The following is a 25,863-nucleotide window of genomic DNA, read 5'->3' as shown; positions in this document are numbered from 1 at the left end:
ATATTGTCTCTTATTTTTTCTAAAAACTTACAGCTTTATGTTGTACATTAATCTATAATCCATTTTAAGTTAATTTTTGTGTAAGGTGTGAGTTTTTTTCATGATGGATCCAGTACTATTTGTTGAAAAGGCTGTCCTTCTTCCATTCAATTACTATATTGAAATGATGGTATTAACTAACTACTCCAGCCTTTCTATACATTTAATGAAATTTTTTCTAGTCATAAAATAGCTAGAAAAAAAAATCACATTTCATATTTTTTGAGAGATACTTCATTTCGAGATTCAGAGATTTCATTTCCTATTTGAGAATCATAATCTTGTCCCATTGTTTTTTCCTTACTAGGCAGTGTTTCACTGTGGTTATAAAGATTTAGAAAAATGTGCCAGAATGAGAATGCCTATCAAGAAAAGTTTGAAAGAGGAAGTAGGAGGAAGAAAAAAGAAAAGAAAGACAAGTGAGGGCCTGGATTACAGCTTTGATTCCATCATTGTTTACCTGGGTTCCCTTGGACTGCTTTCCTGCCTGTAAATGGGATCAACAGTCCCTCTTCACAGACTCCTTGTGGTAAATAATATCACATACAGAAAGTGTCTAGGTTCTGCTGCAGTGCCCTTCTCACCCTCAGGGGACAGATGGAAGAGCCAGGCTCTTTCTCCTGGGACTCAGGCTGCAGGAGGCTGGTCTTGGAGGCGCGTGGAGGGAGCTGAGCAGCTGGCGAGTGGAGCGCTTGGATTAGCATGTTGGATGGAGGGATGGCTGGGCCATAATGTGCTCCCCACCCTGCCCCCAACTCAGCACACCCGCCCTCGGAGCTCCGGCTATAGAAAAGATCAGTGACGCAAATGGATTAGGAAAAGCCTGCCTGGCCTCTTCCTGCTGCCACTGCACCTGGGGCTCTCCATGCTGGAGATTAGTGGGTGGCAGCTTTGTCAGGGGGCAGACATTTAAACGTCAGCTTTAGTTTAAAGAGAGCTTCTAAGAAGAGAGGGAAGAGAAGACCAGCCTTTCTCACCTCCTTCTCCAGCAGATCAGTCACTTGCTTTCCTGTGAATCTGCACCTTTTCAAAACACAGGGCTTACTATTCCTTCTACTGATTCTTGCCCTTCAGGCAGGTGTTGGTGATCATTAGAGACAGGGCTGGTTCTGGCACCAAATCCAACTCTGCTTGTGGCAGCCAGAGAGGAAAAGACATGAATCATGTCTGGGAGGCAAAAAAGGTTGTTTACCCACTTTCCCAGACAGAGAGGGCAGCAGGCGAGAGACATTCCCCAGACAAGGAAGCTCTCTGTGACAGCACATGCCCAGCTCAGAGGGAACCATTCTCATGGTTTGTTTGTTCATTCATTCATTTATTGACTTAACACTTAACTGGGAGTTTATTTATTTACGTGCTCATTCACTGAGAACCAGCCGAACCCAGCCAGCCCCCAATGAACATTCCTTTAGCTTCTCCTGTGTGCCTGGCCCTGCACCCAGCCCTGGGGATACAAGCGATAAAACATGGGGCTGGTGTGCTGCAGAGTGGGCTGGACCATGCATGGGCTGGCATGGCCAATGCTGGTCCAGACATGCTCCTGGACACTGCAAGGGCTCTGCCACACGTGTGTCTTTCCAGGCATGAGCCCGGCCTCTGTGACTCTGGCCAGTGCCCTGCAGGTCCGGGGCGAAGCTCTGTCTGAAGAGGAGATCTGGTCTCTCTTGTCCCTGGCTGCTGAGCGGCTCCTGGAAGACCTCCGTGGTGGTAAGAGTGTGTGACTGGGGCAGCTGAGTCACAGGGAGCTGAATGTGAAGCTTCCCAAACAAACACATTTCTGGGTGCTGCTTATTGATCTGTCATCCGTCCGAGGTATTAGAATGAGTAGGCAAAGGACACCTGCCCATGGAGCTGCTCTGGGAGGGCAGCTCTGTCTCTTGGACCCATGGCATGCCGCAGTTGGAAGAGAGTTCTTTTGCCTTGGTATTGCAACTTTTCTGGGCATGGTGTCTAGGGAGAGAGCGGCTGCAGCTCTGTGGGCCTCTCCCAACACCTGGGCAGTCTGGGCAGAATCAGAGACAGGAGGCAGGGGGCAGCTATCGGGATGGCTGGCACCCCCAAAATGGTCCCCTGCAAGATGCTGCAACAGCTAGTGTCCCATCAGGGGACAGAACCCACACACTCAGTGGTCTAAACAGGGGAGGTTAATATAAAGAATTATTTAACTCCGATAGAAAAGTAACTGTCATATATAAGAAAACTCGACATGGCCCCCTAGGATTGAGGGTAGTACCCAGTGAGGGACAAAATTTGAAGGGAAGCCCCCTCCCCAGGTTGGGGTTCAGATCGGCTGGAGGAGCTGTGCTTGTAGCCCACGATGATGGCAAAGTTCTCTGCTTTGCCTGGACATAGCCGTCTGCAGTCACCGGACAAGCTAGGCACAGGCACTTGCCTACAGGTGACCCTCTGGGTGGGGGCGGGAGCAGGTGAGCCACAGCCCCGGGACCTAGTGCCGGCAGGAGGCCTGGAGCCCGCCGAGTCTGTGTAGACCGGGTCGCGGGAAGATGGTCACTTGACAAGGTCGGCCCGAGGGGTGGCCCAGGGATGTGCGTAGGAGCAGAGTGTCACTCTTACGCACAAACCGGTGACCGCTCCCCCACGCCCCTCGAAACAGCAGGAGAGCCCGCCTCCCGCAATGTCTTTCCAGCGCCCTCTACTGAGAAAACTGCACATCGCGCTCGCCGTAAAAGATGCTTAAGGGAGGGAGCAGGTCTTGAAAGACGGATTTGGAGATTCGAGGCATTAAATTCATAACTGGAACAAACACTGACTGCCCACACTCAGATGTCAGCTCCGAAGTCACACGTGCTTGGGGGCTGCCAGCCAGCCGTGGAGGCTCCCCATGCGGGAGATGACACATGCGCAGTCAGGGTGAGGGTCCCCGCGTGGGGAGATGAAGGGAGGCTGTGCACCTGTCCCTTCAGCTGCATCTTCTTCCTGAGTCTTCACTCCCTCTTCCTCGCCCTGGAGGTTCTGATAAACAGGTATAGTACATCCAGAAGACCAGCTACCTTGGTCCCTGAATTGGCTCCAGAGAACTCAGACTTGTGCTAATTTCCAGGTGGATCTGATCTCTCTTTACCTTTTACCTTGAGACTCTTGGGCCACCAGTGAATTTGGATGCAGCTGCTAGTTTCCCAGCTACCGCTGCAGCCACCTTTCATGACACATGCTCCTATGCCTGCATACGTCAGGGTTGAATTCCTTCCATTACATGTTTCCCCGGGTCTTGCTCACAGTTCATCCTAGAGGGGGGTTTGCAAGGCGCCTGCCGGGCACAGTCCCACAGATGGTCCTCCAGATGGCAGCCCTATCTCTACACCCGCGTCGCTGCCTTGGTTTCAGATTCCTCGGACTATGTGGTCTGCCCCTGGTCAGTCTTGCTTTCTGCGACTGGAAGTCTCTCCTTCCAAGACCATGTTTCTCATATAGAGGCGGCTCCTTTCAAGGCCCGTGAACTGCTACAGGGACAGAGTGATGACGAGCAGCCTGATGCATCTCAGGTAAGGCACGTGGTGTCTCTGCAGCACCCCTGGGCCTGTCCTCTGGGAAACACCTGGTCCTAGGTCATCCCCAGCTCCCAGCTCAGCCCCGAGGAACACTGAAGCAGAATGGAGTTAAAGAATTTTATTCCCAGGCTTTCTTGCCAGTAATTTATTAGCTCTTAGATGAGGACAAGTCAACTTCTCTGAGCTCCAAGATCTATGTCTGTAAAGTGGGGTTAATATGACCTAATAAATCAGCTTATTAGAAATACTCAAAAAGAAGTTTGGAAAAGTTGTAGATAAATGGTTCAGCAGCATGTAGCAAAATGGTAAAAAGAGCCCAACAAGTCCTCAACTGGAATGTATCCCAAGGCATGAGTAAAGATTGATTTGGCTGCAGTGATGTTATTGCTGTATTGTTGACATTAGTGACAAACTGGAAACAAGCTAAATCTCCAGTGAGAGTGGACATGAAACAAGACAGCATTAAAATTAAGCTGTAGAAACTTAATGACCTGAAAAGAAATTAAATATATACATGTACAACGTGATCCTAGTTGGGTACACATACACGTGCGCACGCACATACACATGCCCAGAGTTCTAAAAATATGTCTCGAGTGATTATTTCTGGATGGCAACATCAGTGGTGATTTTTGTTTTTCCATGGATGTGTTTTGCTTCTGAATAGCAAAACGTTCTAGTTAAACATGATCTTCAATTTTAAAAAGAAGCATTTCTAAGGAAAGAATGATGTCAGGCAGGCACACAGTGCTGGGCAGGGCATAGTGTGTGTTTAATCACTGAGTTCTGTTCCTTTCCCTTTCATGGGAAAAGGGCAAATCTGGAATTTCCGCTCCTCTCAGGAGGCATCCTGGAATGGGAGCTGCTTTTCCTTTGGGCTTGGAGAATAGGACCTTAGTGGCTTCCAGGTTTGTCTAGTTTGGGCCCATGTCTGACTGGTTTGTCTCCAAATCAGATCACCATGGCAAAAACATGAGAGTCACCTTTGCAGTGGCCTGGGCTCTCTCACCCCACTGGCAGTTGCCCCAGCACTCCAGGCCCCTGAACCCTTTCCTACACTGCCAGATTCCAGGGGTGAATCCCTGGACTCCTGTGTTGGACACAGACTTGAGTGCCTCTCAGATTGTCCCTATTTGGGTCTCTTGGGTGATGCTCCACCCACACCAAGTTGCCTCTACACTCTGAACTCAGCTAAGATGACACATCCTGAGCTGTGCGATCTGACTTTCTGAGCAAACACTAGAGGGGCCTGCTGATGAAACCTGAAAGTGCAGGGGAGCTAGTTTCCTATGGAGTGAAACTCCACCAATGGGAAGTGGGAGATGGGAGGGGAAGGAGAAGATAAATTCTCCCTTCTTCCTTTCTTCATGAACTGCTTTTAGGAAAGTCTTGCTAGCCTTCCAGGGAAGTTCTGAGTGCCAAGGCTTAGTCTGCTGTGCTTCCTGCTGTGCTTTGTCGCTTGTTACAAGGAAGTGGCCAGCATAGTGACCCCACACATCACATCTGTCCTTGCCTCCCTCCCCCTTTTCTCCTCACCCTCATTGCCCTGGGCTTACTCCTCCTGAATTAAATGTCACACTGAATCCTTGCTTCAGGCTCTGCTTTCTCCAGGACCTAAGCTAAGACAGATCTTGAGTGCTCCTGCGGTCCTTCCCCATCCTTCCCAACACTCACTGGTGAGGGACAGACATCACCCTCCTGACTGCAGCTTGGCCTCTGCTGAGTGTCTTCTGAAGATATAGTCACTCCTTTGCTCAGAGCATCCTGGAGCTGAGCCAAGCTGGAGAAGAACATCCTTCTCTCTCTGCACATGTTCCTCCATGGAGAGGAGGGAGGGTTCTCAGAGTTCCAAGGCTCAAGGAATAGGCTGAGCTAAGAACTAGGGAAGTGTGTTGCTGAGAATCTGAGCCAGGAAGGAAAGGGTGAGTTTGAGCTGGGAGAGGGTCAGTGTGGGCAGGGACTGAGTCCTTAATGGACCAAACAGCAATTTTTGTTGGTGGTTTAATTCCTTAGGCATGGCATATGGGAGTGTGGCTTAAGGAGAAGAAACCACTGGCCTTCAGCCTTATTTGTTAGGCCAGGATGCAAGGTTACCTGGCCATTCTCTCTCTTACAGCATCCCTACCACACAGTTCTATTAACTGCTGTTCTCCTCCATTCATCAGGGTCTCCTGTCTTCATCCAGTTTGGCTTGGGTCCTGTGGGAGGTGGGGTAGACAATCAGGAAAGTAGTCTCAAGGGAGGATGTGCTCAGAATCCTCCCACAGCCCTGGGCCCTTTCTGAGGTTAAGAGGATGTACTCTGACCCCTCTCCTCAGGGCAACATTCAGCTCTACCCAGCACACTGAGATGTTTCCCCCACTGCTTGGAGTGTTAGTTCTAGGTGCAGGTGGAAGGTGTGGGCAGGTCTCTAACTACAAGGCACTCATGCCACCATCATCCCATCCCGGGATCATGGCAGACATTACCAATCTATCATGATGTTCTTTCACACTGAGCCAGGAGTTGCCTTCAGAATCCTTCTCACCACCCTTCTCTAAGGCAGCAACTACCAGTGGGCTGTATTTGGGATTTGGGATGAGGCCTGTTGTCATTGCAGCCTTAGGCCCTGCGCTGGGACACTTTAAGATAGAGCCCTTGGAATCCAGGTGAGTTCCCAGGTGTGGACGGTGCCTCTGGCAGTGCTCAGGCAGCCATTCTCAGGGTCAGTTCTCTGGAAATGAGGGTGCAGCTGGTGAACTTCCCTGCAGGTGTCTAACCTTTTATCAGAGGAGTGGTTAGCTGGTTTAGGTGTACAGTTTCGGACCAAGAAGAGGACTAATTGGCACATGTGAATTGGACACATGCCCTTGACCTAAAAATGTAAAAACCAAAACAAAACCCACTTGCACTAAACTCAGTAGATTGCTCAAGTAACGATACTTTTTTACATATCATGCTTTGTGAATTCAACGTCTCCCTTTCAAAGTCCCAGAAATCATTTCATGAAGAGAAAAATCTTAAGGGAAATGCACCTTGTCAGTTATAATAGAAGCCTAATAATAATAGTAATGATAATAATAATAATAATAATAAACATTTATTGAGGATTTAGTATGATCCAGAGGTGACAAAGCCAAGTGGCTCAAGGCAGGGGCTCTGGTGCCTGGGATCAAGTTTAGGCTTTAGGTCTTATTTGGGAAAATTCCCTAACTTGTCTTTGCTTTAGTTTCCTCCTCTGTGAAATGGGGACAATTAAATACATACTTCACAGGATGGTGGTGAGGACTTAATAAATTAATATAAGTAAAAGACTTAGAGAAAGGCTTAGTCTGTTATAAGTGCTCTCTGACTAATAATAATAAAAACAATAATGAATATTATTATTACCGTGTCCAGGTCCTCTTTACTCAATCCTCAGAAGTTTTTAGGCAGAATATTCACTTTAAAGATGACGAAACTGAAGCTCAGGGAAGTCAGATAATGCTCTTCTGTTATACCATGTTGCTTTCTGACAACATATGATGCTTTTTAATCAGGCTGAACCATAGTGTGTCATGTAGAGACAGTTTTGGCTACAAGAAACAGAAAGCCTAAAATACAGCTGCTGGAACCATACATATAGTTATTTATGTAACAGGAAGTTAAGAGATTGGTCAGAAGCTTGGTAAATGTCATCAAGGATCTAGGCTGTATATTTCCAATCTATCCTCCTTAGCTGTTGACTTTTTGTCTTTATGCTTATTGCCTCATGGTCGTAAGATGGCTGCCATGATTCCATGTATCATATCAGTGTTCAAGACAGAAACAGGGGAGAAAGGATGGGACCAGCCACATGTGTTCCTGTTGACAGTAAAGAACAAACTTTTTCAGAAGCCCCCTAACAGACTTACTTCACATCTTTCACAAAAATTGAGCGTCATGGTCACTGAGACTTTCAGCCTCTAGAGTAGGATGCAGCAAAGTTTAAGGGAGTTGCAGATGGTTGTTCGGCTAGCCAGCCAACAGTGTCTGCCACATGTGGAAATGAATTGTATCTTGTTTACAGGACCATGGAATAACAGAGGTGACAAATCTAATCATGTGCTTTTTCTCTTGGGCAGATGCACGTCTATTCTTTGGGAATGACCCTCTACTGGTCAGCAGGGTTTCACATTCCACCAAATCAGGTCTGTGAACAAGATATTCAAAGCCTTGCCAGGTCATGTCTTTGGATTTATTTAGTTTTTCCCCAGGGCAGGGACCACATCTGTTGAGCTATGTGCCACCACTCTGCACTCCTAGGTTCTAGGAAGGATTACCAGTTGATTAAAGAGCTGCTCCTGCTGCGTACAGAAAGAACCTCAGAATCCTACTCAACTTGGCACTCCAGGCAGACACAATTTGGGATTGGCAAGCACGATAAGAACTTATTTGCCACTCCAGTCCAGAGGAAGTAGGAAGCTAGAGAATTTTATAGATACTGAAGATACCAATTTATAAAAAAGGCTTTAAAGCAGCCCTTCCTGAAGTGAGATGCTTCCATGAAAAAGGGTTCTGTGCTCAATTGATTTGGAAAAATGTCCCTACGATGTCTTCTTCTTGAAGATTTGTCAGAGTAGTTTATTAAAGACTCTGAGAAGGCTTAAAGCACAGAAACTTTTAAATTTTATCATAGCATTTTACAAAATTTTTGACTACAGGATGCGTATGTGTGTGTTTGTGTGTATGGGTAAATTTTCATCTGACACTAAGAATTCCGTAGAAACCAGTGTAACAAGAACATACACTGGAGAACTCTGTCCAGCCTGTTTGCCTTATTTCTTTCCTCCCTCCCCCCTTTTCCTTCCTTCCTAACCTCCTTCCTTCCTTCCTTCCATCTCACCCTTGCCCTCTCCAATTAAACATCCCAGTGTTTCCGGCTCCTTCTGAAAAGGGACCTGCCCATGTCCCTCTCCTGTGGAATCTTTCACAGCTCCCCACTCCCCACGGGGTTGCATTCCACTTCTCAGCAGAGCATACCTGGAGCCCAGAATTGGTTCCTACCTGTGACCCTGGTTCCTCTCTGATACTCTGCCATAATCAGGGATGGCTTAGTGGGCGTGTGGTCTGTGTAATAGCACAGGGCCCTGCACTTAAAAGGGCTCCCCACTTGATTCAGTGCTCTGCATTAAAGTTCTTAACAATTTTGACCAAGGGGCCCTGCGTTGTCCTTTTGCCCTGGGCCTGGTCCTGCCCATAGCCTCCTTCCTTCTAGACACATGCCAACATTCGCCCACACTGCTCCCTCTGTCTGCGGCTCACTCCCCAGCCTTTCTCCTGGCCAGCCCCAGTGTGCTTTTTGAGATTTAGTTCAAATTCTTTCCCCAGCTCCCTCCTCCCTCCCCAGACTGGGTTAGGCCCCTTCCTCTGTGTTATGACCATGTCTTATGTTTCTGAGACCAAAGCCCTTATCACCCTGTACTGTCCTTGTCTCTTTAAGTGGCCATCTTCCTCATTAGACTTTACACCTCTTGAAGGCTGGGACTGTCTCCCACCTTATACTGCAAGTAGCCACGCAGTCCCGGCACATAAGAGGTCCTCAGATGTGCTATATGAGTGTGGGACTCAGTAGCCTGGATACACATGAAGATAGGCATTCACAACTCATGCTCCGTGGCAGGAAATGGTAGTGCAGTCTTCATCTGGAAAGTAACTTACAGTATGGGTGAGGGTGAGAAAACACCTGAGAGTGAGTATGAATTTGAGACCTTCCCTATATAAAGGATGGTCATTCAAATACGTGAGGGAAGTGTTTAATAAGATAACTATTTTTTCTTTTGCTTGATGTGTACATGTGACATAAAGTTCAATCAATGATTATTGACCTTACACTGACCACTGGAGATTCCAAAGTGAAAAAGCCACAGTCCCTGTGGTCCTGGAGCTCACACTCTAGCGGAAAGGCACAGTGAGAGCCACCTAAATAATTAGAGAAAATGTCAAGCTGGCCAGGTGAATGTGAGTTAAAGGCTGACCTGGTTTGATCTGGGTGCTTGGCATAGGCAGAAATCCGTTTTGTCAAGCACCTATTTTTCGTAGGCATTTCAAGGATGTGTCTGGGCTCCCCGCGCCCCGAAGGACGTTGCAGATTAGAAAGCAGCAAACTACACACAGCTGATGCAGAGATAATTGCTCCGCATTTTGTGGCCTCAGTGATATAGCCGTTTAGCCTCCCTAAACTCCCCAGAAGGAGTGAGCATCTACCTAGTTAATGAGAACATCCGTTCTTAGTTGTCTCCATGGCACACCTGACAAGGCACTGGCCTCAGGGGCTGCGGCTCTGGAGGCTTCTCACGTGGCTGCCCCACTCTCCAGCCCCTGCAGCTCTGCGAGCCCCTGCACTCCATTCTGCTGACCATGTGCGAAGACCAGCCTGGCAGGCGGCTACCGCTGCAGTCCATCCTGGAAGCTTGTCGGATTCATTGGGAAGAAGTGGCTGTCCACCCAGCCTCTGCCAGTCTCCACGTCAGACAGCTGGTCGGCTTGGTTCTGGGCACCATCTCCGAGGTCAGTGTAGATCTGCGCTTTCCAAGCCAGGGGCCACTCGCTAGCCACGTGTGGCTGTTGAAGTTCAAATGAGCTAAGTCATAGTTCATTGAAAGGAAATAAAACATTCAGTTCCTCAGTCACACCGACCACACTTAAGTGCTCAGTAGCCCCTTGTAGCTGGCGAGGACCATAGTGGACAGGACAGATCTAGAACATTCCTGTTACTGCAGTTCTATCGGGCAGTGCTGGTGAAGACCTTTGAGTGAAACTAGATTTCTAATGTGGCTAAGACCCTTGAGATCTTTGAAAGAGCCTCTTTTCATAAAAACAGTCGTGTTTATGACCCATGAGTTAGCTTATCAAAATTCAGCTCTAGGCCTTGCACGAGAAGCCTTCCCTGACTTTGCCTACATCGTCCCTGGCCGCTCCCTCCCCTCTGCCATCTTGTACCTGCAGAGGGTCCCCTTGCTGTGCTTGTCACACGGTGCTGCTTGCTGCCCTGTGCACTCGCCAGGGCCTAGCAAGGGGTCTGGCACATAGTGAGCATTTGACTTAGGCTGGGTTTCCCTGAAGCAAAGCCAGAGGTGGGCATTCTTGTGCAGGTTAGTTATTGGGGAAGTACTCCCAGGAGAGGGAGCGATGGAAGGATGGGGGACAAGCCGAGTAAGGAGGTGGTCTCAGGAGGAGACAGCCTCAACCTGATCCCACAGGGAGCTCCAGAGCAGGAATTGCACCAGCCTTGGTCCCCCTTGAGGCCAGGACAGAGCTGGGACTCGGGTGAGGCAAGTGAGGTGTTCGCTGGGCAGCACTGCGCTTGTCCAGGGGCGTGTTGGAGAATTGAGACAGGGGCCATGCAAATGGAGAGGAGGGGATGGCTGTGGAGGTGCTGCCCACAGTCAATCAGAAAAGGCCTCTCCCAGGAATTCCCTAGCGGTCCAGTGGTTAGGACTCTGTGCTTCCACTGCAGGGGGCACAGGTTCGATCTCTAGGCGGGGAACTAAGATCCGGAAAGCTGTGCGGGTGGCCAAAAAAAAAAGAAAAAGAAAAAGAGGGAAAAAAAAAATAAAAGAAAATGCCTCTCCCATCCTGTCCTCCTTCTTGGACCCCTTCTCTCTTGGCGTGTAAACATGTCACTCCCGTTCATTGAGCCAGAGGATTTGGTGGGGACGTAGGAGGTCCATGTATTCGAAGGACGCTAGAGCCTACCATCCATTGATATGTCATTGTCCCCTGATGAACATTGTGATGATCTGCAGCATTGCCATCGGGAAATCATAAAGTGATTTCAGTCAGGGACCTGTGAAGTGATTTCCACTGCTTATTCGACCCTCACTGGGGCACTGAACTCAGTAAGCTACAGGGGTGCGTTAAGCACACAGTGAGATTGTGGGAGAGAGACAAGCAAGCAAACTTGCTGTAACATGGTGGAATAGAGGCAGATGTGAGTAAAGTGACTAGGGGAGGTGATGAGAGGACATTCCTATCTGCAGATATGGAGAGGGCAGAGGTGGAGAGGGTTAGAAGTAGAGAGGATGTAGCTCTGGGCCTTGGAAGCACAGGAGAGATCATCAGGTAGACCCTGGCCCGTGGAGGGGGCGTGTGAGCGAAGGCACAGATGTGCATGAGTATGCAGGTGTTGGGGGGTGGGGGTGAGTGAACCACCTCTAGGCTGTGTGGCTGGTACACACAGACCTCGCTCTGGTTGCTACGTGCTCACTGTTGGGCTCCCACTGTGCAGGACAGACCCTTCCACACTGACTCAAACCGATAGCCAGGTTGTATGCGTCTGTGTAAATGTCCCCTCTCGACCTTGGGATGCGGATGTGTGATACACTTGACCTTCAGGTGGAGAGGAGGGCTGTGGAGGAAAGCTCGTCCGGGCAGCAGGACAGAAGCTACCTGCTCAGAAACAGGCTGCAGCAGGCCAGCTGTGAGAGCCGGGCAGCGAGGGCCCCGGGGTGTCTGCATCCCTGCAGAGGTGGGTATGGTGCCCTGAGCATTCCCTGGGTGGGCTGATGGTACCCACTCTGTTGTTTCCTGGCCCCTGTGGGCCTGATGTCCATGCTGTGGAGGCAGAGAAAGCCCGTGCAAACCCCACTCTTCCAGGAAGCCCCTGAAGAGAAGGGGCTGAGCTTAGGACTCGCCTGTGTCCTGAGGAAAACTTCATTTGGAGATGTAATTTAGCAGAGTTATTTATGTCCAATGTAAACTTTTTTAAAATTGATAAAAACAAATTTAAACAAATGACATGAAAAAACTTTCCCTTTAATTGATTTCTAGGTGGAGTGAAAGAAAAAGCAATTTGTGAAAGAGTGTTTTTGTTGTTGCTCTAGGTGTGTTAGAAGAATGGCCTTTAGAGTAATCTTCAAATCTTCCACCATTCTCTGCTTTTCAATTTGAGATTTAAAAAAAAAATTAATTTACTATTTGTTGTCCATAAAATAAGGTTCTCTTTGTTGTTAGACTTCATCTTTCCTCCTAAAAACTCCCCCAACCCTCTGTAACTGTTATTTCCATTTCCATTTTTCACATGAGGAAAGAGACTCAGAAAGGTCAAGTAACTTTGTCAAGGGCACACAGCTAGTAAGTCGTGATGCTGATATACACACCCTAGGTTGCTTAATTCAAGAAAGCCATGCGCTTTGCCTCTGCTCATGCCCTCCACCATGCTCTTTGGTTAGTTTCAGAGAGAAGCACAGAGACTCAGAGCTCCCTGGAGCCCAGACTGAGTGCCTCAGCACACAGTTGCTGCAGCCTCTCTGTGAACAGGTAAGCAGCAAGGTGTACGGGGCTGTGAACTTGGTGTGGGACGTTGGTGTGGGACCTGCTGTACCCTGCTTCTTTCTTCTGATTATTGAGAAGTCTGTTGCTTTTCCAGAAAAAGCTGACCCTATTGCATTGGCAGGTGAAAGAGCCACATTTAAGCAGATATGAAGCCAAGGTGATGAGGGGCCTGATGGCAGCTATGGTGTCAGGGCATTCTGTCTCCTCTGGGAACCAAGTTCAGACTCAGTTATGGAACAACATGCTTCTGTTGTTGTTGTGATTATCTATGTCACATGAGGCTGTGTAACAAACAGCCACAAAACACAGTGACTAAAAACAATGATTTATTTAGCTTTTGATTCTGTGAGTTAGGAATTTAGGCTGTGCTCAGCTGGGAGGTTCTTCTGGACTCTGCAGGGTACTCTTGTGCATCTGTGATCAGCTGCACCTCAGCTGGGCAGCTTCACTTCTGGGGGATGGCTGGCTGTTGTCTAGGCAAGCCCTGGCTCTTCACCACAGGCTAGCTAGCCTGGGATTGTCCTCATGACGATGGCAGAGTTGAGGTCAAGAGAGGGAAGGAGGGAAGGAGAAAAGAGAGGAAGGAGGGAGGGAGAGAGAGAGAGAGAGATATCTCCACAGAACCTCCAGAACTAGCCCTAGCCCTCACTCCTTCCACCTCATTCAATTGGCCAAAGAAAGCTAGAGGTCAGCCCAAATTCAAGGAGTGGGGAACAGACTCTACCTGCTGATGGGAGGGGGGTCAAAGTCCCACGGTTAAGGGCATGGATCAGGGAGAAGAATTGTGGCTATTTTCAAAATCAGTCTAACAAACCTGCTTGAAACCCATATGGGCCCATATCTTCCTGGACCTGGAACATTATGCATTTTGAAACTTTATTTATATACATCTTGATTCGTTGTCCCTCCACGGATCAGCCAAGGGCTGTAGCCAGCTTGATGTCAAATACACAGCTGGGGCCTTGGCAGGAGGCTGCAGAGTTCACCTCAAAATGCTTTTTCCTCTATTTAATACTCTATTTGTGGGACTTCCCTGGTGGCACAGTGGTTAAGAATCTGCCTGCCAATTCAGGGGACACGGGTTTGAGCCCTGGTCCTGGAAGATCCCACATGCTGTGGAGCAACTAAGCCCACGTGCCACAACTACTGAAGCCCAGGTGCCTAGAGCCCATGATCCGCAACAAGAGAAGCCACCGTGACGAGAAGCCCGTGCACCGCAACAAAGAGTAGCCCCTGCTCGCCGCAACTAGAGAAAGCCCACGTGCAGCAACGAAGACCCAATGCAGCCAAAAATAAATAAACAAAACAAAACTCTATTTGCTATTTTCCCAATGAAAATCGCTTTTTTTTTTTCTTTCTGATTCCATAAACAATGTGTGTTTATCGTTGAAACATTTTGAACAATAGATAGAATTCTAGGCAGGAAAGTCAGAACCCTCTGCAGCCCCATCGTCCTGTGTTCAGGACCTGGGGTCGTGGGCCCGGTCTGTCCTGAGCTCAGTGAGCAGAGGCAGGGTCAAAGTGGGGTGAGGAAGAGATGGACTGCACCCTTGTACCTCAAAACAACCCCCGTGGCTCTGCAGCCTAACTTCTCTGGGCCTCAGCCTCCTCATTGACAAAGCGGATATAACTCGTGGGGCGAAGGGGCAGTAGTGGGTACACATGTGTGTGGGGGCTTTTGCTAGATGGAAGCTGTTTCCACTGTTAACTGTTGCTCCTTCTCTGACCGCTGGCCAGCGTTCTTCCAGCTGAAGTTCCCCCAGATCTTCAGGAAGGCCGACGGCTCAGCTCTGGTTCTGCTCTCCCAGAAAACTCACGGCTAGCAACTTCTTCTGGAAAGGGTTTCCTGCAAAGAAAGGGAAAGGTGAGCAGAGAGGACCAAAGGGCACTCCCAAGAGAGGTGTGAGCAAGGAGCCATGTGTGACTGACACAGCAGCTGAAAATGGGCAGGGTCCTGCCGGGGGTCGGGGGGTGCAGCTTCCCTGGGCTGAGACTTACAGAGAACTGGACTAAAATCATCCTGAACTTTGAAATTCAGGGCAATAGGTGTTATTGAGTGGCCTTGCTGTAGACTCTGTGTAGGACAGAAGGTTGAAGATGCCAGGTCCCAGCATTCAGGAAGTTCACAGCCGTTGGCGTAGATGGTGGCAGAACAGGGGAGGTGGTAAGAGAGCTGACAAGGCTGAATATACTTGGAAAGGGCCTTCTGAACAGATGACATGTGGGAGCAAAGGAATTGGTGGGACAGTCAGGGAGAGAGATTCTCCAGGTTGGTTGGCACATAGGGCAGTAGGGGTTGGACGAGTGTGGGGAGTCGGGGCTCATGAGTAGCCAGGCCAGCCTGCCCCAGCCTGGGAGTCCATGACGACAGGAGGGATCATGTTGGGTGACCCCTGCTCGTGGTTCCAGGGACCCCTGACTCCTGGCAGGCAGGCTGGTCTCTGCTGATGGGCCGGCTTGCTACACCTGTGCTGCAGGGTGAGATCAGGGATGGTCGCAGGGTAACACCTTCTGCCAGAAACAGCTCTGGCACCAGCGGTCAGAGCCACTTCCGGTGTTTAGATAAAAAGCATCCCTTCCTCGATGCATGATACTGACATCAGCTGAAAAACTGTTTTAATACCCACACAAGCCCACAGTGACCATGGGGATCAGTGCCCCTGGATCTGTGACGAGCCCCTCCCAAGCAGGCTGTTCACTGAGGAGGCTGTCCCTGCCAGGCCTTCTGTCCGAGCATCAGGAGCCCTTTGGGAACGTCAGACCCAGATGCCCCCAGAAGGCCTTGTCTGCCTGTCTGTCTGTTGCAGAGAGATTTGCTTAATGTGCTCAACTAATTAGGGATAAGCTGAGCTCGGGGCAGCCTCAGGACATCCTCTCCTCTGTGGCCCTGGTGCCACGCTCCCCTCCAGCCCCTGCTGCCCTCCAAGGCCACTCTCAGGTCCTCATGAGCTTGGAGGGGGAGGGACGGACGGGCATCAGGGAGGCCTTGTTCATCTTCTTTGGCTTTTCTTCATAACCACTCACTAAAGGCGCTTCTGAGGGACACCCTGGCTGGGTGTTCGGCCTCTTGAGACAGAAGTCCTGCCAGGTACCCATGGGGGACACATTAGAAGGCCCACCCAATCCTATCACTCACTGCTGTTAGATTTGGGTGAGTTTCTTAACCTCTTGGAGCCTCGACTTCCTGCCAAATGGGTTGAGAATGTGCACCCCATAGGGTGCACATTCTCAGCCCATTTTAGATGGCTGGGTCTAAATAATGGTGGCGTTAAAGCACTTCCTGCGTCACAAGTGTGCTACAAACATAAAGTATTGTGAAACTGAAAATAGCTCTTCATGCACACTACTGATTCAACATCCAGAGCTGGAAAAACGTTTCATCGGATCTAAATCTAAAGGTATTTTCGTTTTCGAAAAATCTTGTTGCATATAATGTATATTTATTTTGAGACATATAAAAGACTATGTGATCATGCATGAATTATGACGCTGAGAATGAAGTGGACACCTAACTGAAGAGTTAGAACATCGCCAAAACCACACCCTCTTGTAAGACATCTGCTCTGAGATGCCCAGCCTAGCTAGGGCCTCAGCACAGTTGAGCTCCATTTCATTGAAACCTGCTTGCTGCTGGCTCTGGGCAAGGGAGTGCTGCTAGTGGGCAGAGGGAAGTGAGGCCATGGGAAAAGCCCAGTTCTGGAGCTGGGGGTCCAGCTCCGTGGAACTTGACTTTAATTTCTCTCCTCTACCGTGAGTGACTCTGCCTATTTCTTCAGTTCTCCAGGCCGGAGTTCGTCCTGCTGGCTGGAGAGGCCCCGGTGATCTTGTATCTGCCTGGAACAGTTGTGGTAACTGCTGGGTTAGACTGGGTAGGGCTGGAGGTTGGCGAGGGAAGTGACCAGCTGGGCAGGCCATAAGGCTGACTGAGCTCTGAGGGGCTCACTCTCTCCTCCAGGCACCTGCCAGCCCTCGCCAAGTCACACTCCTACTTCATGTCCTTTCTTCAGCATCCTCTTCCCCTTTAAGAGGAACCCTCTGTGACTTCTGACAAAGTCCTGATTGTCCTTCCAGACGAGCTCTGCCTTCTTCTTCCCATTCAGTCAGGAAATATTCTTGAAGCAGCTAGTAGGTACCAGGCACTACTCCAGACCCTAGATCTCCGATATGAACAAAGCAGAGTCCTTTTGACGTGGAGCTTGCTTTCTAGCATTTATGCATTTGTCTGTTTTCTGGGGAGGAAAAGCCAGTTTCCCTTCCCTTGGCTCTGCTGCCCCAGCTCAGGCGGACCTGGACTGGGAGTGAGTGACAGGCTTGTCCCTCCTGGGGCCCAAGGAAAGAGCTGTGGTGCTGTCGGCCCAGAGTGGGTACAGCCAGTGCCATGCCCTGCTCTGAGATGCCTGACTGGGACCCTTCCTGAACCAGCCCCCTGGGGAGGAGGGGCGGGATGGTGGAATATATAAGCCGGGGGCTGCCCTGGGTGAAGGGTGGCAGAGGCTGCAGGGTAGGGAGTGGGAGGCAGAGACTGGACGGGGCCTGGGGCACCAGGGAACAGAGGAGTTGGCAGCCAGACCCCATTACCAGAGGTGGAGAGGCAGGATCACTGTGAACCCAAGCTCCTTGTGCGTGCTCCAATGGGACATCACTTAGAAAACACACATTCAAGGATACAATTATTACAAATTTCAAGAGGGCAACTGCAGAGCATTAAACCGAAGCACCGGGTGCTTCAGAGCACCTTCCATACCCTCCCCACCCCAGCATGCGCACATATGGTAAACAACCGCCCCAGGGGACACAGGTGTGCAGGATGGGCAGGAACCAGGGTGGCTTAGAGTGTGCCATGTGGTCAGCCCTGCCTGGGATCATGGGAGAGCTCTCCCTCCCACAGGGTCCTCAGACCTGCACTGGCCCCTGGGGTGTGGGGCTGCCCCTGGGTGTAGGAAGGTCATGGTGTGGTGGCAGGCATGGTCTCAATGGCACTAAAGCCAGCTGTAGTGTCCATCCATGACTGTCTTTTAATGAGGACATTCTGAGGAGGTCTGGGCCAGGCCTCAGTCTAGGCTTTGGGGCACAGGGGATACTCAGCCCCCGTCCTTAGGGAGGCTGGGCCCCTGAGCAGAAAGCCTCAGGGGAGCAGAGAAGGGAGAGGGTGGCTTGACCTTCCAGGCCACAGACAAGAGGTCTTGAGCCTGATCTGGGAAACACATAGGAATTTGCCCTGTGGGGATGGAGGGGAAGAGCATTCCAGGCAGCGGGCAGTATGTGCAGAGACTCAGGCAGACAAGATTTTGTGGGCAGAAGATGGGCTGTTCTGCGCGGCTGAGCCCAGGCGACAGTGGTTAGGGGGGCTACAGAGGCCGATGAATCTGGAATTAGTCTGAGCAGGGTGAAGGGACAGAAGGCACATCTTTGGATGCGGCTCTGCTGATCAATTTCTCGGTTCACAGTAATCACCTTAGCGCCAGCCCTCTCTCTTCCTTGGATCTCTGCCCACCCAAATTCTCTCTGCTGTGCTCTGTGAAGGCCTGGGGGTCAGTATCAGGTTGTCCAGCACTCCTGGGGGTGTACGATTCACCACTGTGGTCCTGGGCAGTTCTCTCGAGAAGCAGAGCCCAAGGGGCAGCCAGGATTTCTGCAGGGGAGAGATCTGTTACATGTGGCTCCCCAGCCTTCCTGGCCCCTGCAGAGGCTGGCAGAGAGCACGGATTTGAGTCTGGTTCTGCCTTTTACTAACTGTGTAACTCTGGGCAAGTCCCTTACCATCTGTGAGCCTTGCTTCTCCTCTGCTGAACAGGAATCACAAACGTACTTATCTCTTCGGGTTGTTTGTCAGTTAAATGAGAAAATACATATAAAGTGGTTAGCACAATAGCTAGCCCATGGTAAAGACTCTATGCCTTGTAGTTGTTGTTACAATTTATACCATTCTTGTTTTCAGACCAAAAAAGGGAAGTCCTATTTGGCTCTCCGGGCCCTCTGTGTAGTGCTGCTGAACGGGCAGTGCCTGGAGGTGAGATGTGACATCACGTCGACAGTGGGAGCCGTCTTCAGCGCTGTTGCGTCCTTTGCCAACCTTGGGGAGCTCACCTACTTTGGCTTGGCTTACATGAAAGGTAAGTGTCTCCCAGGTAGCCCGCAGCTGGGCTGGGGCCTCAGGTAACCCCAGTGTCTAGGTACCTGAGTGCTATTCCTTCTAACAAAACTGCTTGAGACTGGGACATTGCCCCTTGCACACCTAGACCTTAGTCAGTATGTCAAGTACTCATGTGCAGACTGTCAAGTAAGTGCAGAGGATGGTAAGGAAACAATGCTTGTAAGATGTAGCTTCTGTGATTTGCTGGGTCTGGTTGACCAATCTCAGTGCCTTGAGGTTAGACAAGCAAATGTGAGAAACATTTTCGTCTAGGTGGGAATGCAAAATGGTGCAGCCACTATGGAAAACAATATGGCAGTTCCTCAAAACATTACAAATTTACCCTATGATCCAGCAATTCCACATTGACATATACACCCAAAATAATTGAAAGCAGCATCTCCCAGAGATATTGGTATCCCCATGTTCATAGCAGCATCATTCTCAGTAGCTAAAATACGGAAGCAACGCCAAGTATCCACTGACGGATGAATAGACGAGCAAAATGTGGTATATACGTACAATGGAATATTATTCAACCTTAAAGAGGAAGGGAATTCTGACACATAGATGGCTAGATGACACACAGAGGCTACAACATAGATGAGCCTCGAGGACATTATGCCGAGTGAAATAAACCAGTTACAAAAAGGCAGATATTGTATGATTCCACTTACGTAAGGTACCTAGAGCAGTCAACTTCGTAGGGACACAAAGTAGAACGGTGGTTGCCAGGGTCTGGGTGGAGGAGGAAATGGGAGTTATTGCTTCATGGGTACAGACAGAGCTGCAGTTTTACAAGATGAAAAAGTTCTGGAGATGGATGTGGTGATGGGGTTGCACAACAGTGTGAATGTACCTAACTCTCCTGAACTGTATACTTAACTGTGGTCAAGATGGTCAATTTTATGTTGTGTGTATTTTACCACAATAAAAATAAAAAGGAGTCCATCTAATCATCCAAGACTAATGGGAAATCAGCACACCCACCCCAGGAGCCTAAGTTAAGAACCCCTTCTGAAGATCCAGAAGGAAAGGGTTTTTACACCTTCCCATCTCTGCCCTTTTGTTAAAGGGAGTCTTTTATTTCCATCTACCGCAAAGATCCCTTCGTTGTAGTGGAAGCTCTTTAACCACTGTGTGGAGTGATGGGAAGGAGGCTGAGCTGGGATCACATAGGCCTTCAGGTTAAACCCTGCTCCACCAGCCCACCTTGCTAGGTGTCATGATCTCCGTGTTCCTCTGTTCTCCCATCCCCAGTGGGAGAGGCTTATCAGCTTGTGGTAGGATCACTCAGTGTGCCATGGTGGGTAGAGGGCGGTCCTTACCTCTCATAGTTCTCAGCAGACCTCTGAAAAATCCCTCTCCCAAGTGAAAAGAACAACAATATATGCTTCAATGTTGTCAGTTGATGTTTGCTCAACCTTTCCTAAAGTGTGAATAGAAGAACCTGCAGGAAACATTTTTATTGATCTGTAACATGCAGCCTTAATAAAACCAGTGTGCTTGCTCTGGGAGGAAAACCTTAAGGCTTCTCCCCTACTTTCCCTCCCAGTCAGGTGCCCACCCCTGGACCCCTTCCACGTGGACATCCTAGACCTACTCAGCTGGGGCCTCCTGGGTAAATCACTCAAGAGTGACAGTCAGGGGTTTAGATATAAACCCATTTGGGAGGGTCTTCCAGCCAAACTGTAATGGGGACCTGCGCATCCCTTGGGAAGAAGTGACCCAAAGGGAAGGGTGAGTCGGTGTGGGGAGTCAGGTTCAGCAGCCAGGGCTGAGGACACAGTGGGCAGAGGTCTGGACACTATGTGGTGAGGGCGGAGTGTGGAGAAGGGCGTGGGGCAGAGCAGGGCTGCGGCAGACCTGCAGGGGTTCAGGGGGAGTGTCCAAGGGCACCCAGGCAGGGTGGTGAGGGTCAAGCTTTGCCTTGAGGAGAGCAGGGGGTAGAGGTGGGGCCTCCAGTGGCTGGAGCTGATTCAGCTTCCCTCCCAGAGGTGCTAGAAGACAAACTTAACTGAAGTTGAAGTCCTGAGCTTGGGTTGGTGGAGTTTTCAAGGTGGCAACATTCAGGTCAAAAGACAAAGGTGACTCCACTTATGCCCTATATTAGTCATCTCAGGCTGCTATAACAAAATGCTGTAGACTGAGTGGCTTAAACAACAGACATTTATTTCTCAGAGTGCTGGAGGCTGGGAAATCCAAGGTCAGGCTTCGAGCATGGTCATGTTCTTGGTGAGAGCCCTCCTCTTGGCTTGCAGATGGCCACCTCCTCACTGTGTCCTCACATAGCAGAGAGAGCCAGCTCTGGTCTCTTCCTCTTCTTATTACACTAATCCTATCATGGGGGTCCCACCCTCATGACCTCATCTAAACCTAATTACTTCCCAAAGGCCCCACCTACAAATAGCATCACACCTGCAGGGGGTAGGGCTTCAATACATGAATTTGGGGGATACAAACATTCAGTCCATAACACTCTGGCTGGGGAGATGTGGGCATGGTCCAGCTGATGCACCTGGCCCATGGCAGAAATGGAATAAATACTCAGCTCTTTGTTTTTTAATTTTATTTCCATAAGATGGTAGCTGGGAGGCAGATGTTAAATGATATCTTCTCTAAGATAAATAATCATATTTTCTCCTCTGGGTGCTGAGTTTCTCTTCCTTGACGCTCTCCTCTTTGTCCCCTGTTCTTGGCCCCTCATGGACCCAACAAAGGTCTTGTGGTACTAGCTATCCAGATGACTTGCTTCCTGTTCTCTCCTGTACTCAATTGGCTCTTGTCTGACCCTCCGGGCAGAGCTCAGGGCTGTGAGTCTGAGGGGTGGTGCCTGACCGACTGCTTTTCCCTCTAAATACTCTCTACTTCCATTTCAGGCAAAGAGTTCTTTTTCCTGGACGTTGAAACCAGGTTGTGCAAAATAGCCCCCGAAGGCTGGAGTGAGCAGCCCCAGAAGAAGAGCTCCCCGGATACCTTCACACTCTTTCTGAGAATAAAGTTCTTTGTCAGTCACTGTGGGCTGCTCCAGTGAGTGCTGCAAACTTCTTTGTTTGTTCCTTAAGGTGTTTATGTACATCCAAGCTGACATTAGAGATAATGGGTAGGCAAGTGCTTGACACACTAATGTGCGTATAAAAAACAGTTACTGTGGCTGATCTTCTGTTGATCGGATTCCAATATGACAGAAAAGGGGGAAAAGTCAGTGTTTGGGGACAGGCCCTGGTCAAAATGAGAACTTACCCTTTTGTTTCAAACATATGCCAGTCAAGGTCAAGTTCTCTCTCCCCTGACCCCAACATGCCCCGCCTCCCAGCAGCCCAGTGATGAGGGTTCGAGGAAAGGGTCACTGGTTTGGGGTTGGATCACTGTCTCTATTCCTTTGCTTACTAGAAACACCATCTAACTGAACATCAGTTTTCTCACTTGAACCACAGGAACAAACATCTCCATGGTTGTGGGAAATGACTGACACAGAGTAGACCTCAATGAGTAACAGGAAGCACGGTGTGGATAAAGGAGACCATCCTTGTCTTACTGGCATTGCCCTCTGGGTTCTATTGACTTGTATCTCATCTTCTCTCCTTTTTCTGCTTCCCAGGCTTTAGTGGTCTCCCTCACCCTCAGCATTCCAGTGACCTTTATTCCTGCATCTCTTTCCCAGGCACAGTTGGACAAGGCACCAATTTTACCTGCAGCTTCGGAGAGACGTCCTGGAGGAGAAACTGTACTGCAATGACGAGATGCTGCTGCAGCTGGGGGTCCTCGCCCTGCAGGCTGAGTTTGGCAGTTACCCAGAGGAGGTAGGGGTGGAGACCGAGGTCCCTTGGGTGGGGTCACTGGAGAAGCAATTATGGGATGGGGGGAACAGTTAGAAATGTGAAGACTGAGCCTGTGTTTTCAGCACCTATCAACCACTGAGATTGGGGTAAACTGCATCCCTCCATTCATTCATCCATCCATTCATCCAACAAACAACCATCAAGTGTTCTTTGCTAGACTCTGGGGGATACAAAGATCAACAGGTCAAGTTTATACATTGTAATGTAGTTCTAATCTGAGGTCTTGCCTAAAAACAGTAATTTACTAATTTATTGCGTTCTCATAATCACTGGCTTTCAAATGGTTTGTGCCATAACCCCTGATAAAAAAAATGACAGACATTACCACCCAACCGGTACACATGTGTCCATGTAACAGAACTGAGGCAAAAGTTTAGGAAATCAGATGCACCCTTTCTATATGTGATACACATTGGTATTTCCTATTTTATTCTAGTTAATTTATAAATGCAGGCTATGAACCACAAAATTGATTTCATAGCTCACTAATGGATTGCAGGTTGCAGTTTGAAAAATACGTTTCAGACTACACCAATATCATCTTGCTTTCCTCCTAGCACATCTTCAGAAGGTGCCACCATGTCTGGAGCCTTCTAAGTCCTTCTTCGTCCCCTCGCATTTTTCACCACCCAGCATGGTGTATCCATTTCCTCATCAGTCTTACTGTAGGTCTCTCCATTAGAATGGAATCCACCAGAGGGTAAAGGTTTTGTGTGTTTTGTTCTGCCATTTCCTCAGCACCAAAGCAGTGTCTCAAACACAGGCAGTTTGCTCAAGAGCATTGATCTAAGGAGTGGATGGACGAATGGAGTACAGGCTCCTGGCTGGATAACACTGTGGATAAAAGTCATCCATCAGGGGAGTCAGCAGCTTGCTTGTCAGGGAAATGTAGCTCAGTTCCCAACACCCTGTCCTTCTGACCCTCCCTTCCCTGCTCCCACTTCAGTCCACAAGGACTGAGACTTCACTTTCTCCTCCTGGCACCACCCACGCCCCTGTCCTGGGCAGGCAGTCTCCCAGGGCTGGCCTGGCCCCCGGAACCCCTCCCTGCCCCTTTGACAAGCCTCCAGGCCTGTCACTGCTTACATTGGAGCTCCTTGCTGTCTCCTCAGTCCCCAGAGCTGGGGTGCTAGCCATGCCTAGGCCAGCTCCCTCCTGCCCTTGTACTGCTACTTGTGGGGAGGGGGTCTTGGGAGGAGAAGGGCCCAGGCACATGGATGGTGCTATCAGCCAGGGGTGCCCCGGTGAATCAGTCACCATCCTAGCTGCAGCCTCTTGTCCAGCCCTGTGTGCAGCTCATGTGGACGGGTTGGGTGCAGGTTGTGGGGGTAGGGAGGGCAGCCTCCAGGGGCAGAGTGTTGGGCTGCCCTTACTAGGCTCTATGGAGCAAAGGAGTGCGCCTGAGTTTTGGGGTCAGACAGAAACCAGGTCCAAACCCTGACTCTGTTGTTAAGTAGCTAAGTGGCCTTGGGCACGTTGTCTCTCTGAGTCTCGGCTTTTTCACCTGCAAAATGGAAATAGTAGTAGGTCAAAGCTGCTGTAAGGGTGGAAGGTGGTGACGTACGTATGAGGCCCGGCATGTAGCAACTGCTGTTTGCAAGCTTCCCTTCCCCTACCCCAGAATCAGGAGTGCTCTGCTATAAAACAAAACAAAGACTAACTTTCAGTCTATGGATTCAGACACGATGTTTAACCCAAGACCCTAACTCTAGGGCTGATAGTTGGTGGAAACTGTGGGCCAGGTCCACTGAAGGCAGTTGGGAACACGCAGGCCCAGACCTTTCTTATGGGATCACTTGCCCCGAGGCTCCAGGGGCCCAGACTTGACTCTAGGCGCCCAATTCTGGCGACCCCCTGCGCCTTTGGCCTGCCCAGTTTCTGACTGGCCACACCTAGCTCCTGCCTTAGCCCAATCTCATCCTTCACCTCTAGCTTCTCCCCCAGATCCTGCCTAACCTCAACCTCTCCAGCTGCTCTGGGGACCAGTGTGGTTCCAAGATGTTCTCTGCTGCCCCTGTGTGGCCTCCAAAGGCAGACTTTTTCCCTTTCTCTGTGTGTGTGTGTGTGTGTGTGTGTGTGTGTGTGTGTGTGTATAAAGGCAACAGATTACACACACCCATTCATTTGTGCAGCCACTCGCTCAGCCCTAATTTATGGAGGGCCTCCTCCATGCTTGCATCATCTAAGCCTGTGTCAACCCTGCAAAGCTGGTGTTATTTCTATTTGCATTATAGAAGAATTGCACCTCTGTGAGGTTAGGTAAGCTAGTGAGAGCACAGCCAGGACTCACTTTTAGGGCCTTGCTTCGCTATGTGCCAGGCACTGCGGTGGGCACATCAAAGGGCATTAGGGGGTCTCAGAGGGGAGAGCCCCTCCCTGTGTCTGGGTCACTGAGTGGGCAGGAGGAGGAGGCTGGCCCGTCCAGCTCTGCAGGGATTTCACGGCAGCCTTAGCTACCAGGCTGTGAGGTTGGGTGGCACTGCCAGTCAGATCCAGGAGAAACTTCGTGTGCCCTCCTAAGGGGTGGATATTTTGTTTGATAAATGGTTCTGGTGCTGGAAAAAGAAACCATGATTTAGAAACCACTGTAGTGAAAGATTGGGAGCCACTGATGAATTCTAAGCAGGAAGTAACATGATTACATTTGCATTTTAAAAAGGGAGGCAAAGACAATTTGGTACAAAAATAAATCTCCTTAATCACATCATTACAGTAGAACAACTTTCCTCTGGGTGCATTCTCTTCCAGCCTTTGACCACACGCAGGGATTTTATGCAGTTGTAAACGTTGCCACATTCGATTTGCATTCTGCTTTCTCACTCCTTAGTATGTCTTCCCCTGGCCTTCCTAATGAGCTTTTGGGATAGCCACGTGGTATGCCTCAGCAGGGCTGGACCTTTGTTTACTTATTTGTTCTCTCACCGGTGGGCATCACCTAGAGGTACCATGTGAGTGGTAATAACTACTATTATTATTGTTCCAGTTGCTTCTGATCTTTCTTTTTAACCTAAGTGACATAGAAATAAATGTTTGTGCTGGAGTTTTTTTAGTTTCATGCTGACTTCTC

The 25,863-nt window shown here is 49.5% G+C and overlaps 1 protein-coding gene across 1 annotated transcript in view; it reads left to right on the top strand.

The window, feature by feature from the left end:
* The first annotated feature begins 1,620 nt into the window (after positions 1-1,620).
* Positions 1,621-25,863, top strand: part of FRMPD2 (FERM and PDZ domain containing 2) — a 79,594-nt gene continuing 55,351 nt past the window's right edge. The window contains exons 1-11 of the mRNA XM_082407150.1: positions 1,621-1,746; positions 3,385-3,542; positions 7,631-7,696; positions 9,864-10,055; positions 11,883-12,015; positions 12,719-12,806; positions 14,559-14,685; positions 16,598-16,669; positions 18,760-18,934; positions 21,834-21,984; positions 22,619-22,757. Coding sequence (XP_082263276.1) covers positions 1,623-1,746; positions 3,385-3,542; positions 7,631-7,696; positions 9,864-10,055; positions 11,883-12,015; positions 12,719-12,806; positions 14,559-14,685; positions 16,598-16,669; positions 18,760-18,934; positions 21,834-21,984; positions 22,619-22,757 — 1,425 coding nt within the window. The 5' untranslated portion in view covers positions 1,621-1,622. The remainder of the gene's footprint in view (positions 1,747-3,384; positions 3,543-7,630; positions 7,697-9,863; positions 10,056-11,882; positions 12,016-12,718; positions 12,807-14,558; positions 14,686-16,597; positions 16,670-18,759; positions 18,935-21,833; positions 21,985-22,618; positions 22,758-25,863) is intronic.

Source organism: Balaenoptera borealis (genome assembly GCF_965194805.1).
Source record: "Balaenoptera borealis genome assembly, chromosome: 10".
Lineage (NCBI taxonomy): Eukaryota > Metazoa > Chordata > Mammalia > Artiodactyla > Balaenopteridae > Balaenoptera > Balaenoptera borealis.
This window is presented reverse-complemented; position numbering and strand designations above follow the sequence as displayed.